Raw genomic sequence first — 14,907 nt, forward strand, 5'->3', positions numbered from 1 at the left:
TATTCCTGAGACACATCAATACTGAAATCAATATTAATAACCCTATAGTGGCCTCTAGGCATTCAAATGAAAAGAATAGTCGCATGTCTCTCACGTTAAACCAAAAGCTAGAAATAGCTTAAGCTTAGCGAGGAAGGCATGTTAGAAGCAGAGACAGGCTGAAAGCTAGGCCTTTTGTGCCAAACAGTCGAGTTGTGAATGAAAAGGAAAAGTTCTTGAAGGATTAAAACATTCTACTCCAGTGAGCAAACAGATGATAAAAAAATGAAATAGCCTTATTGGTGATATGGAGAAAGTTTTAGTGGCCTGGATTAGAAGATCAAACCAGCCACCATATTCCTTTAAGCCAAAGCCTAATCCTGAGCAAGGCCTCAACTTTATTCAAATCTATAAAAGCTGAGTGAGGTAAGGAGGCTTCAGAAGAAAAGTCTGAAGCTAGCAGAGGTTGATTCATGAGATTTAAGAAAGAAGATTTTTCCATAACATAAAAGTGCAAGGTGGGGCAGGCCGCAGTGGCTCAACAGGCAGAGTTCTGCCATCCTGGAGACCGGGCTTGTGTCCCAGTGCCTGCCCATGTTAAAAAAAAAAGTGCAAGGTGAAACAGCAAATCATCAGAAGATCTAGCTAAGGTAACTGATGAAAGGGGCGACACGGAACAATGTAGACAAAACAGCCTTCTGTTGGAAGCAGATGCCATCTAGGACTTTCTTAGCTAGAGAGGAGAAGTCAATGCTTGGCTTCAAAGCTTCAAAGGACAGGCTGACTCTCTTGTTAGAGGTTAATGCAACTGGTGATGTTAAGTTGAAGCCAGTGCTCTTTGATCATTCCAAAGATCCCAGGGTCCTTAAGGATTATGCTAAATCTACTCTGCCTGTGCTCTCTAAATGGACCAATGAAGTCTGGATGGTGGCACATTTGTTTACAACTTGGTTTATTGAGTATTCTAAGCTGACTGTTAATACCTATTGCTGAGAAAAAAAGAGATTCCTCTCAAAATATGACCGGTCATTGACAATGTGCTTGGTCGCCCTAGGGCTCTGATAAAGACGTACAATGAGATGACCGTAGTTTCATGCCTGCTACCACAACATCCATTCTGCAGCCCATACATCAAGGAGTCATTTTGAGTTTCAAGTCTTATTATTTAGGAAATGCATTTCGTAAGAATATAGTTACCATGGATGCTGATTCCTTTGATAGATTGGGGCAAAGTCAATTGAAAACCTTCTGAAAAGGACTCACCATTCTAGATGTCATTAAGAACATTTGTAATTCATGGGAGCAGGCTAAAATATCAACATTAACAGTAGTTTGGAAGTTGACCCCAAATCCTCATGGATGGCAAATGTGGTAGAAATAGCAAGAAAACTAGGATTAGAAGTGGAGTCTGAAGATACGACTGAACTGCTGCAAACTCATGATAAAACTTGAACTGATGAGAAGCTGCTTCTTATGGATGAGCAAAGAAAGTGTTTTCTTGAGAGGGAATCTACTCCTGGTGAAGATGCTGTCAACATTGTTGAAATGGCAAGGGTTTAGAATACTACATCAACGTAGCTGATAACTGCAGGATTTGAGAGGATTGACTCCAGTTTCGAAAGATTTCCTGTGGGTAGAATGCTATCAAACAGCACCACGTGCTACAGAGAAATCTTTCATGAAAGGAAGAGTCGTTCAATGTGGCAAACTTCACTGTTGTCTTATTTTAAGAAATTGCCACAGCTACCCCAAACTTCAACAATCACCATCCTGAACAGTCAATCAGCAGCCATCAATATAGAGGCTTCACCAGCAAAAACATAACGACTTGGTGAAGTTAGGCAATGGTTAGAATTTTATAGCAAAAATGTATTTTAATGAAGGTGCGTACATTGGTTTTTTCAGACATGATTCTATTGCACACTTAATAGACTATAATATAGTATAACATAACTTCTATATGTATACTGGGAATCCAGAAACTCATGTGACTTGCTTGATTGCAATATTCACTTTATTGCAGTGATCTGGGACCCACCCACACTGTGTCTAAGATATACCTGTCTGTGAATATGACACTAAACATGGTTTTTCAAACCACACAGGAATACCCTGCCTTGGTTCAAATATACACGATCCCCTCCATACATACCTTATTGAAAATTGCTGGCCCTGGATGCTGTCCTTAAAATCCCTTCTCATCAACCACTCTGCAGGTCTTATGGTTCTGTGAGACAGTTCGTGGCCCCCACGCAAACCTAAATGTTTACAACTGCCTCCTTTCTTCCAGCTAAGTCATAGGAGTATCCAGTTATGTTCCTGCCACAAAAAAGAATAAAACTCATTAGGTGGGAATACCATGCTGAGAAGTGACTTGACTAGAAAAGCTGGAGTTTTTTTTTCTTTTGCATGAGCAGGCACCAGGAATCAAACCTGGGTCTCCAGCACAGCAGGCGAGAACTCGACCTGCTGAGCCACTGTGACCCACCCAAAAGCTGGAGTTTTTACAGAACTTGAAAAATAAAGAACAAAATAGCTTAGACTGGGTGGTGAAACCAAGCCCTACTTCAGCGTTTTCTTGGTTTCATTTCAAGGGGGTCTCAGCAGCAGGAAGATGTAGGGACCATATCATGAGATGTGAAGTCTTTGGGTTAGTTTCTATCCCTCCACCACGGGCACCTCTGTCTAGAGTGAGAAGGTGTTACTTAACACCAGGACCTAACGGTAAATTCTTCTTTTGTTTTTTTTTTTTGCGTGGGCAGGCACTAGTAAACAAACCCAGGTCTCTGGCATCGCAGGTGAGAACTCTGCCACTGAGCCCTGTCACACTGCCCATTTTTTTTTTTTTTTTTTTGTATGCTGTATGGTGGGGGGTCACATTTCATTCTTTTTCCATGTGACTATCCTGTTATTGCTGCATTTTAAATTTATTTATTTATTTTGGTAGGGGGAGTGAAGGGACTGGGAATCAAACCTGGGTCTCCTGCATGGCAGGCAAAAATTCTACCACTGAACTACTCTTGCACCCCTTCATTGGGTTTTGATCTCCTCGAAAGGAATGAAGAAGGAGCTCAATTGGATTCCAAATGGAAAGCACTTAGAAACGTCAGGACTATTGTTGGTGCTCAGAAAACGCGAATTGAGTGTGAGTTGTGAAGGGGCGGGAAAGGTGTTTCTACATTTGGTACTTCCGCCTGTTGTCTCTTCAAAGTAAAGAAGTTTGCTGTCCACCTCCGACAGCTGTAGTTAGGAATAACATTCTGAGCCCTCCAAGCCGGGGCTGGCAGACCATGCATCACAGGTCTAATATGGTCCTTCGCTTGTTTTGTCAATAAAGTTTTATGGGAACTCAGCCATACCCTTTCATTTGCATATTGCCTCTGGCTCCTTTTGCATTCTAAGGGAAGAGCTGAATAGTTGTAATGGAGACCATATGACTTCTAAAGCTGAAAATATTTACCATCTGCACTTGACTGAAAAATTTGCCATCCCATGCTCTAGAGAATGGATCTTTAACAAATATTTTTTTCAGCGTTTTAAAAATCTCTTTTTGTCGAAGAACTCTAATCAGTTTTTCGATCTTCAAAGAGAAAAACTATGTACTTCTGATAACACTTTGATTTCTGTTCTTTTTAAATGTCTACTGCGGTGAAATCCTTATAACGTAAAATCAATCACTAAACCATGGGATCGACAATGCCTCCTGACCAAAAGCAGGGAAAGAAATGTAACAAATAAGCTATCAGTGGCTGAGAGAGTTCAAACAGAGCTGAGAGGCTGGCTTCAGCTAGACATTGCTACCAATCATGGTTTGCCAACCCTCAACAAAAACCATTCCTGCCAACCCTAAAAAAGCAACCTAGGGCTTTATCTGAGATTCTACAAAGGTTCCATGCACTATGATTACTTTCCAGAAACCTACAACATGCAGATGGGTCCCTGGTCAAGCTAAGTTCTGAAATGCAGAGGGGCTAGCCCTTCTAGAACATCAACTAGTTCCATCTCCCTACCCCATATTATTAACAGCCTCTTCCAACATGAAAAAGTTAGAATGGGCATAACCCAAATACTCCAAAAAGGAAGAAAGATTAAAGGAGAAGGTAGAGTTATACAGAGCACGTAGGGTTTAACAAATGAGTATGATTGCTGAATCATTATATTGATATTTCTTTTAGTCTCCATTATCTTGGAATTAAAAACCTAAAATGTGGAATTGTGACCCATACTAAACTCTGAAATCTGTTCTAAAACTAATTGTTGCAGTGTGCTTTGAAATTTATTGCTTTTTGTGTATATGTTATTTTTTGCAACAAAAGAAATCAACCATTTCAAAGTGCACAATTTAGTGTCATTTAGTATATTCACATTCCTTTGCTACCAGTATTTCTATCTAGTTCCAGAACATTTTTCATCCCCCCAAAGGAAACCTTGTACCCATTAAGCAGTTTCTCCCCATTGCCCTCTATCCCCAGCTCCTGGCAACTACTAATCTACTTTCTGTCTCTCTAGATTTGCCTTTTCTAGATAGTTCATCTAAATGGAATCATACAGTATGTGGTCTCTTGTGATTGGCCTCTTTCACTTAACAAAATGTTTTCAAGGTTCAACACTGTTGTCACATGTATCAGAACTTCATTGCTTTTTGGTCTGCATACTATTCCAGTGTTTAGAAAGACCACACTTCCTTATCCATTTATCCATTGATGGACACTTGGGCTATTTCCATGTCTGTTTTCTTAACCAGGTGTGATCGTGACCATTTTGTGGTGGGCTGTGACTTTAACAAAGAGGTGCCTAATGCACTCACATATACAAACTAATCAGTAGGTCTGGAGAAAGCAATGAGTCATGGTGCCGGCTGCTCCATGCCACCTCTACCGCAAGACAAAGTATATGACTCTGAGTTCTCTCCGCCTAGCTTTGAAAATCAGAAGCCTTTTTTCTTACTCTTGTCTATCTCAGCAGCATCTGTTGGCCTACACCTGAATGGTAGATAAAGTTTAGTGAGTGCATTTTTCCCATAAAATTTAGGATGCAAACTCAGGTTAGCATATGCATGAGAGCTGGTATCATGAATTCCCCGGGAAACCTGGATTTGGGTGATTATTCTGTATCTATAACTCCCTTGAGTCAGAGGGAGCAGGGTACTGCCAAAGGGAAGCCAACAGGAAGAGCAGTTAGCGTTTAATGAAATACACTGGTCAGTGGAAACCTCCCTTTGACAAAGAAGAGAGCACAGTTAGTTACACTAGGCAGTATTTGCGGTAGGGTTTTGTCTTCCCAGTGGGTTCCAGGATGCCATTTCCCTACTTTTAAGCAATGGTTGGGACTTTTCCAGACCCCTCTGCCGCTGCATAGTTCTTTGCTTTCTAATTAGCATGATTCAGGATGGGACCAGATGGCAGGTTGAACCTTGCATAAGGAATTGTTCTGTACATGAATAAGTACCTACTCAGTATACAAGTAGGTTATTAGTGATCTGAAGTGACAAATTTAAAAGCAGCACACAGCAGCTATTTGGCACAGACACGCCAGACCAGACTTTGCTTGGTAAGGAACCACTAGCAAAACAGTTCCAACAGTTAACTATGAGCAAATGCCAACCACCCTTCTTTGCACCCACTTCTTTAAAAATTAGTCACAACCTAAAACCTACAAAGTCTGGGAATCATGCGCTCAAACATTTGCTCCTCAGCTTGACCCTTGGAGGTTGGGTGAGTCACAGTTTCATGTGTGAAAGATGAAGAAGCAACTGCCCCAGCTCAACTCCAAATCACGTCTTCTGACTCCTAGGCTGGTGCTGAATCCCACAGACCTGAGGAGCAGGAGATCCAGGGAACAGTGGCAAGGGTTTGAGGATCAGATAGCCGAGAAGGAACCCCTAGACTCTACTGTGTCCTGGCCATGTGACCTGGGGCAGTGCTGATTCTCTCATTGATAGTCTTATGGATTGAACTGGGCCCTCCCAAAAGATACGTTAATGTTCTAATCCCCAGGACCTCAGGATTTGACCTTACTTCTTGTTTGGAAATTATCATTACAGATGGAATCAGGCAAGTTAAAATGTCATCCTGGAGGAGGGCAAGCCCTTACTCTAATACAATTGGTGTTCCTATAAGAAGCAGAAAATCAGACACCAAAGAGGGAAAAATGCCATGTGACAACTGAGGCAGAGAACACCAGGGTCTGCCAGTGAGTCACGGCCCCTGAGTTTGTTTCCTGCAAGCTTCAGAAGAAACATAGCCCTGCTGTCACTCAGATTCCGAACTTCTAGCCTCTGTAACTGTGAGAATATAGGTTTCCATCATTTTAAGTTGTTTGGTTTGGGGTACTTTGTTATAGCAGCTCTGGAGAGCTAAGACAGGTAACTACAACATCTACCTCCGAGAGTTGCCATAAAGATGAAGTCAAATAATAGGACTGGGTGAAAGGGTAGTTCAGTGGTAGAATTCTCACCTGCCATGCAGGAGACCTGGGTCGATTCCTGGCCTCTGCACTCCCCCCGCCTCCCCTGCCCCGCCAAATAGAAATCAACAAATGGGGCTGCAGTAATGGGATAGTCACATGGAAAAAGAATGAAATGTGACCCCCACCATACAGTATATAAAAGAAAAAGGAAATATACAAATAAATAATAATAATAATAGGACAGTTGTCCCCTTTTTCCTGCCTGCCCCCCACCTCCACCCAGCCACCCGTAGACTCCTAGACTCCTCCCTTCTGCTCTGACCCCTGATGCAGCAAGATTCCTCTGCTCCAAAGCCTGCTGCAAAGCAGCAAGCCTCTTATTTGCCAGGGCTTAAGCTGGGCTGCCTCATCTCTGCAGAGAACCTCCCAACTGAGCTGCTTCCTTCCATTTCCCAGATTCTTTTTGCCCTCCACCCTAAGACATGTGCTGCTACATCTGAAATCCAAGCTTCTCAGTTTGGAATTTGCTTCCTGTTTGCAATCTACTGCACCAACATGGGTAGCTATTTCTCTCCTTTTCTTAAATTCCTCTTTCTCCTACTCTTAAAAGACTTCCTTCCTCCATGATTCCATTCCCAACTCAGGGGATTTCACTTGAGAATGACAGCATTCAAGATAAATGCCTCTTTTTAGATATCTGAAGCTTATTCCTTTGGGTAGCAAAGTTTTGAAAGTTATCCATTTTCTAATGGGAAGGTTTCTAAAGTGAACAGCGTCTATGTCCCTGTCTACTCGAACAGCATATGACTTTCTGGATGACAAGCACTGCTTTCGTTGCCTGTATCTTGGCAGGATGGATGGGGGTCTTGGGAAGTGTAGCTGTGTGTGTGGGGGGCACTCTGTTTGAAAACCTCTATTAAAATAAAGTGCTGTATTTTAAAAATTAAAAAGAATAGGAGTCTGCTATGCCAGAGACCCAGGTTCGATTTCTGGTGCCTGCCCATGCAAAAAATAAATAAGCAAATAGAAAGAGTCTTTGTTGACAGAAAAATAGCTGTCACAAAGCATCTCCATTTGCCTTCCCAGGAGAGATTGCGGAGCCCTCTAACAGGCTCTTAAATAGGACACCCAGCCCTAGGACTGTTGGCTGTCCTACTCCAGCCCCTACTCTCCCCCCTTTCAGCCCCCCGAGCTGTATCCCAGCAAGAAATCAGCAGCTCTTGGAGACGTGGGAGAGCCAAGCTTGTTAAGTCAGAAGGTTTGAGTTGGTTTATCATTTCTCTTTAAAAGCCTGTTAGAGGGCTCCACAATCTCTCCTGGGAAGTCAAATGGAGATGCTTTGTGACAGCTATTTTCCTGCCAACAAAGACTCCTTTTGTTTTTAATTTTTTAAATAAGGCATTTTATTTTAATAGAGTTGTTCAAACAAACACAAAAGTAGAAAGGATTATTTAATAAAGCTCCACGTACCCTTCACCTAGCGTCAATAATTATAAAGAATTTTGGCAAGTTCATTTCATCTCTCTGCTTCCTCCACCCTTTTACTGTTTTTGCTTTTGCTGAAAAGTCTTCAAGCAAATCCCAGGCTTCCCATAATTTCACCTGTAAATATTTCAGTAGGAGTCTCTGACAAGATAAAGACTTTTTAAATGTAGTCATAGTGCTCCAATTACCTCTAGGAAAATTCATACATGCATGTCAGCTGACTGTGGGTAAATGTGTTTTTTGTGGCCTCGTTAGATGAGACGTTCTAAGGTCTTTTCAGGGCAATCAGCAAAAAAAAAAACCACCTTTTTTAAAACTCTTTACTTTGACATAATTTCAAACTCATGCAAAGTTTACAAGAATAGTAGAAAGAATTCCCATATGCCCTTCATCCGTATTTGCCAAATGTTAATATTTTACCAAATTTGCTCTATCCTCTATTTTTTTTCTAAATTGTTAGAGAGTAGGTTGCAGACATGACACTCCCTTGCCCCTAAAGATTCTTTTATGTAACTACAGTACAATTTCTCAGGAAATGAACATCGATATAGTACTATTATCCAATCTTCAGAATTCTCCCAATGATATCCTTGAGAGCAAAAGAAAACTTTGCATCACGCCAGCTGTCGTATCTCTTTAGTGCAACTTTGTGCATTATAACTGACATTTCTAGAAAATACTGGCCAGTTATTTTGTAGAATGTCCTTCAATGAAGGATTCTGTGATATTTCCTCATGATTTGATCTAGGTTACGCTTTGTTGGCAGGAAGGCCACAGGAGTTGTGTTTTTCTTCCCATTTCATCATATCTGGAGGCATATTATGTGGATGTGTCCTGTAATTGGGGATGCCAACTTTGGTCATTTGGTTAAGGTGCCATCTAGCAGGTTTCTCCAATTAGAGTCACTATTTTCCCCTTTGTAATTAGTATTATATGTGGAGAAACTTTCTGACCATGTAAATTTCCTACTCCTCAGTCCTACCCCACTCTGCCCTCTATTTTTAGTATTTACTAGTGACTCCTGCCTGAATCAATTTGGTGGTAGGCAAATGGTGACTTTCTGAGCATGCCATTCCTTTTACATTTATTAGTTGGATTTCTACTATAAGGAAGAATTTTCCTCTCTCATTTATTTGTTTAAATCAATGTGGACTCTCGATTCCTACTTTTTGTGAGCTATAATCTTTTACTTTCATCACTTATTACTACTATTATTATTATTTTTAGGTTTTTAGGAAACCCTGTCTTGCCATTCAAAACCATTTCCTTCCCAACCTGAATCCCCCTATTGAATAAGCTTAGCTGTGTTTGTGAGTCTGTCTGCAAGAAGGAATGATGAAAAAGTGGACAAAGATTGTGATAAAAGTGGGACTTTGTGTTTTAATTTTTTCCTTCCTAAATGGGAAGGAAGGAGAAGCTAATGGACTGTAAGAGACTTGATTTTGGTGCTACAGTTCCCCAGCTGATATGTGACATCTTTAAAGGGAAATAGCAAAAAATGAGAGAAAAGCTAAAAAAGAAAGAAAGAAAAAGAAGGTTTGAACAGTTAATAGTATTCATTGCACATACAATATCCACGTAAAGTGATATCCTTTAGCAATAACTATTCATTTTTGCTCCAGAATACAGTAGTCTATCCTTAGAGCACCCACACTGTGTTTTTTTGCCTGGGTTTTAAACTTTATATGACTCAGAAATTGCTGAGCAAAAATTGTACTTGTTACTGCACATCAATATTAAAAAAAGCTATTTAATTCATCAAAATGTATTTATTGCCAAATTAGTCTTTTGGGTGAATTTTGACCCTATTTGTTGGGTTAATAAATGCATAAAATATTTATGTTAAATTATTATCTTCACAGTAATTTTAAATTTTGTTACATGTCTTTTTCTTTGTTGTCCTACGATTTTAATATGTTATTCTTCCACAAAAGTTTGTAATCACACCTTTTTTGGTTATTTTATCTTAAAACAATAATAAATTAATTTTAAACTGCAGAAATCATTGGATTATTTATTGTAGCAATCCACTTCCTTGTGATGGACTGCAAACTGAATTTCCTTCTCTTTAGGCTTTTCGCAGATGTGACTAAGAATGTATCTAAAATTCTGTGTTAGTATAGAAGGAGAACAACCTCTTTTTATGGCTAGCTTCTAAAAGAGGAAAGAAAACTGGAGAGAAACCTGTTTACTTCAGTGTGCCCTTCTCAAGATTGGCTACAGATTAGAGGTTCTGAATCCAGGTTTGGGGTTTCCCAATGTTAATATAAACAGGACTGGCTCACCCACGCAAAGCTGAATGTAGTTATTATTCTCCTGTTGTTCACTACTGTGGCTATTTTTTTCTTTGTGTGAATTTATTTAAAAGGAAAACATACTTTTTGTAACAACTATTTCCCATTTGAAAATAAATAAATCCTAAGATTTTTCAAGAAAAAATGTACCATATATTGGCGTGCTATGAACCATGATCATGAGGGTTTTTTCTGTGTGCTGTGTGGTGGGGGTCACACTTCATTCTTTTTCTATGACTATCCTGTTATTGCAGCACCACTTGTTGACTTTTTGGGGGTGGGGGTTAGTGTAGAGGCCGCAAATCAAACCTGGGTCTCCCACATGGTGGGAATTCTACCACTGAACCACCTGTGCACCTCCCATCATTTATTTTGATGTTCAAATTCTCCCAGATATGGCCAGTGGGAGCCTCTCCATGCCAGCCCCTGTGTCCTTTCAACATGATCCCATCATTCTTTAATCATTTCTTTACTTTCTGGGTCAAGGTGTTACAGACTCATCTTATTTTTTACCCTGTTCTGGAGTCTGCCCTTTCTCCAAGGAACCCTGGTTTTCAGTGGAGAGTGGTATTTAGAAACCATGATCTGGGTACTAGTGTGCTCACTGCTACTGGGTATTGCTACCTCCAGGCCCTCTCAGTGGACGGACATACCCACACACTCACACCTGTGTGCACACACACCCATTTATCCATCTATCATCCAACATTTGTCTATTTTAGTTTCCCGGCTGTTAAAACAAATATAATGCAATGGGTTGGCTTAAACAATGGGAATTTCTTGACTCAGCTTTGAAGCTAAGGGAAGTCCAAAATTGGGGTGCAGCAAGGCAATGCTTTCTCCCTGAAGACTGTGGTGAGCAGGCTGCCGGTGATCCTTGGTTCTTGACTTTTCTGTCTCATGCATGGCGATGCACTTGTTGGCATCTTCTCCTGTCTTTTCTGGGTCTCATTGGCTTCCAGCTTCTGACTGCTCCCAGTGCGTCTCTCTGTGTCTGATTTCTTTTGCTTACTGGATTAAGGCCCACCCTCATTCAATTTTGAAGCACACCTTAACTAAATAACAAAGGTCCTATTTACAAATTGGTTCACACCCACAGAACCAGGGGTTGGGACTGAACATGCCTTTAGTTGGGGACATGATTTAATCCTCAACACTCTATCTATCATCTATCTATCTATCTATCTATCTATCTATCTATCTATCTATCTATCTATCTATCTTTCTATCTATCAATGTATGCATGTATGTCTCTAAAACCATGAGTTCTCACTGATTCTTCCAAATCCAATCCAATACCATAGAATTCATTCTCTCCTCTTTTCCATAATTCCAACTTCCTTCCCAGATATTGAGAAACCTGGCTCCCATTCCCTGCAACATATTTGCGTATTTGCTTAAACCTAAAAGGCCCTGAAAGTAGTTTCAGAATTGCTAATCCATGCCTCTAAGGAAAGGAAGCCTACTAACCACAGTTGGGTATTTGTTTTAAGTTCTTTTTGTGTTTAGCCTGAGGACAAAACAGTCTAAATACTATGTTGAAACTTTGGCTATTTTTTTTCTTCTATGGTTATGTTAATTTGTTTCTGTTTGTATTCCTTCTCCCGGTTTCCCCCATCCTTACTTGGTAATCTTATATATTTTCTTTTTATTTAAGGATGTGAAATATCAGCATGGTTCCAGAAGCCAGATCTGTTCAAAACATTATGCTTAGAAAAGTTTCAAGCCCTCACCCTCCAAAACACACACACAATTTTCTATCCTTTCCACCTCACTTTCACCAATCCCCTGCAGGTAAACAATGTCAATAGCCCCTGATTAATTCTTCCTATCTTTAATTTTGCAAAAATAAGCAGATACCTGCATATTTCCTAATTTCCCCTTCTCTTTTACACAATAGAGTACTAGTCATATTATTGTCTTCTCCTTTGCATTATCAAATAACATTTTAAAGCACTGAAAAGTTGGATTTTATTCTCTTCTGCATTTTCTTGCCGTTTCCTATATAGCCCAGTTCCCCATGATCTGAAGCGTTCTTGGAATTCTAGTTCACTGAGATGAGACTGTATAACAAAATAATACAGGTGTTGATTTTTAAAAGTGGCCTTTACCCTTTGTTAGACAAGCAGTCTCAACCAGAAATCCTAGAAAAAGCCCCAAACCCAGCACAGAAGGAAAGCCACACCTGCACCTAAGATCCTTGTTTAAGGAAGAATTAGTCTCCGAGCCAGATGTTTCCTGTTAACAGAGCTGGGTGCCTGGAAACAAAACCAGCAGGGTCTGGAACGAGCGACTTCATGTATTTTTGTAGGTTTACAGATTTAAAGTAAACGTCAGGCAAGCAGTCTTTGTGTACAAGCCTGTCCCTTGGACTCTAAAATCACTTGGCTTAGCTTGCAGACAGCCCAATCCTCTGTGATATGTCTCTTGGGAGAGGAGGAGGCCTCTGGCATCTGCGTTTCCTGGCAGGTAACAGGAAACACTGCTCAGAGCTCTATCCCGCAGGACACAAGGCTGGTTTTTCCCACCCTGATTTAGAAGGAAGGAAGGGGTGGAAGGAAGAAAGAAGAAGGAACAATTCCACACCTGTCCATAGACTTTTCAGGAGTTCTTTACCCAGGGACTCGTAAGCATTGGAAAGCACTTGGGCAGCAATTCTGTCAGTGTCCTTTGGGGGTTAGCACGTGGCTCCTGATTAGTCACAGAGATACCTGTCTGGGTCCAGCAAGGGATGGATCCACTATGAAGAACCCAACAGAGGCAACTCACACCGGGCAGTTACCACCTCCAGCCCCCACCATCCCAAGTTCTGTCTAGAGTCAGAAGACCTTGACAATAAATTTGGGGGAGGTATATATAAATGGCAAAACCAGACCAACTCATGGGGACTCTCTGCCATTCATTTTCCAGGACAATTGTTTGCCCATGAGTCTGGCTGCAGGCAAGGAACTCTAGGATCCCTGCTGCTCCATCTTCCTACAAAGCAAGCAGAGGCTGGGAAATGCCCAGAGTCCCTCTGACCCCCCTGCCGCCCCTGTAGAAACTGAGAGAACTGGAAAGCCCCTTGCTGGAAATTTCAGATCCAGCCAGAGCCTCAGACAGCCTAGGGTATGTCTGCCCCCAGCTATCAATAACCCAGCTAAGGAGAAGTTTTGACTCATGGTTGGGAATCCTGCAAATTGACCTCCCCCAGTCCCTGGGCAGTTACCCAAACCACAGTAAAGAAGAAAGTAAAGAGAAAAAAAGGTATGGACAGCACAACCCCCACCCCCACCCCCACCACCAATTGCTTTTCTGGTGGCTGCTCCTGAGGCTGCAGGATATGGTACAAAAAGACACAGAATTGAGCATTAGAGCCTCTTCATCAAGTCTGTCTTTGGTTCCTGTGTGTGGTTTGGGGCGATTCACAGAGATGGCTCTCAGCCTTACAAGAATGCAGCATGGATTGCGTAAATTGTCATCGATCATTGAGTATTTCAGAAACTTTAAGATACTCTGAAAAGCATTTTCAGCCCCCTTCCACAGAGCAAAGAATCCCCCGCTGTCTATTCCAACCACACTTCCAGGGCCACGAGTCTACCCCTGGGTGTCTGCCAAGCATCTACTTTGCACCCAGCTCTCTTAACCAGACAGTTAGGGAGAAAGGAAAAATGGACCAGTGAGGAAGAGGTGGTGTGGCAAAACTCAGAAAATTCAAGGAAATCTTTACACAGAGAACGCGACATGGAAACCGGACTTGGAAAGGAGAGCAGGATCTAAAGAAGCTGGGACAGAGAGAATAGAGAAAACCATCGACCGCATACATTTGGCACCATCTTCTAGGGAAATCAGGAAAACATGACCTGGCTGGAATTGCTTCTGAGGGAAGGTATTTGTGTTTCCTCAGAGGTAGCCTCTGATGCTGAGCGTGGAAGTGACACAGTTAAATGAGCCCCTGCCAGGTGCCAGATCTCATTTCCCAGGACAGGGACACAGCTATTGGCATTTGACTGATAAGCAATGTGAAGCCTGAGAAAGAAAGTCAGTAATTTATCCTGCACTCAGGATTTGAACCTTGTAGAAATAAAGACCTACTGAAGGAAACCAGACACCTACCAGGTGATAACATATATTTTGGGGGGATGGGATGGGGTGTGTGCTTTGGGTTCCACAGATATCTCCATGGAAGCCATTCTGAAACTCTTCGGAGAATACTTCTTTAAATTCTGCAAGATGTCTGGCTATGACAGGATGTTACGGACGCTGGGAGGCAATCTCACAGAGTTTATTGAAAACCTTGACGCCCTGCACAGCTACCTTGCACTCTCTTACCAGGTAAGCCCCTCTGATTCTGGGCTCCACAGCCCCAAGAAAAAGCAAACTGCTCATGTCAGTTTTGGTTCTCTGCCCCCAGTAGACTTTCCACATCGTTGGCTGTCCAAGGGGACTGCCTCCCACTTGCTGGGGCTCCCCAGACCTGGGCTAATGGGGTCAGTGGGCTGAAGGTTTCTCCTGCAAAAGGGATGGAAAAATAGAAGAATTAATGTCTGCAGGATGCTTTTATAAATTAGGCAGCAAAACTCAGAGACGGGCCAGATGAATGTGGTGAGGGAGGAGGCCTGGCCTGCCAGGGCTGGTTTGGATTTGGAGTTCAAGCTTGAGATTGGTCGTAGCAGAAACAAAGGCTGGAAAACAATCAGGCTTCAGTGGGTTTGGAAAGTCTCCCTTGAGTTTTCCTAGCCTGGATGGAGCTGATAAATAG

At 41.7% G+C, this 14,907-nt stretch overlaps 1 protein-coding gene across 1 annotated transcript in view; it reads left to right on the forward strand.

The window, feature by feature from the left end:
* The window catches only part of LOC143679251 (guanylate cyclase soluble subunit beta-2-like), a 63,131-nt gene that overhangs the window by 2,882 nt on the left and 45,342 nt on the right, over window positions 1-14,907 (forward strand). Inside the window, exon 2 of the mRNA XM_077155824.1 lies at window positions 14,320-14,480. Coding sequence (XP_077011939.1) covers window positions 14,320-14,480 — 161 coding nt within the window. The remainder of the gene's footprint in view (window positions 1-14,319; window positions 14,481-14,907) is intronic.

Source organism: Tamandua tetradactyla, chromosome 4 (genome assembly GCF_023851605.1).
Source record: "Tamandua tetradactyla isolate mTamTet1 chromosome 4, mTamTet1.pri, whole genome shotgun sequence".
NCBI lineage: Eukaryota > Metazoa > Chordata > Mammalia > Pilosa > Myrmecophagidae > Tamandua > Tamandua tetradactyla.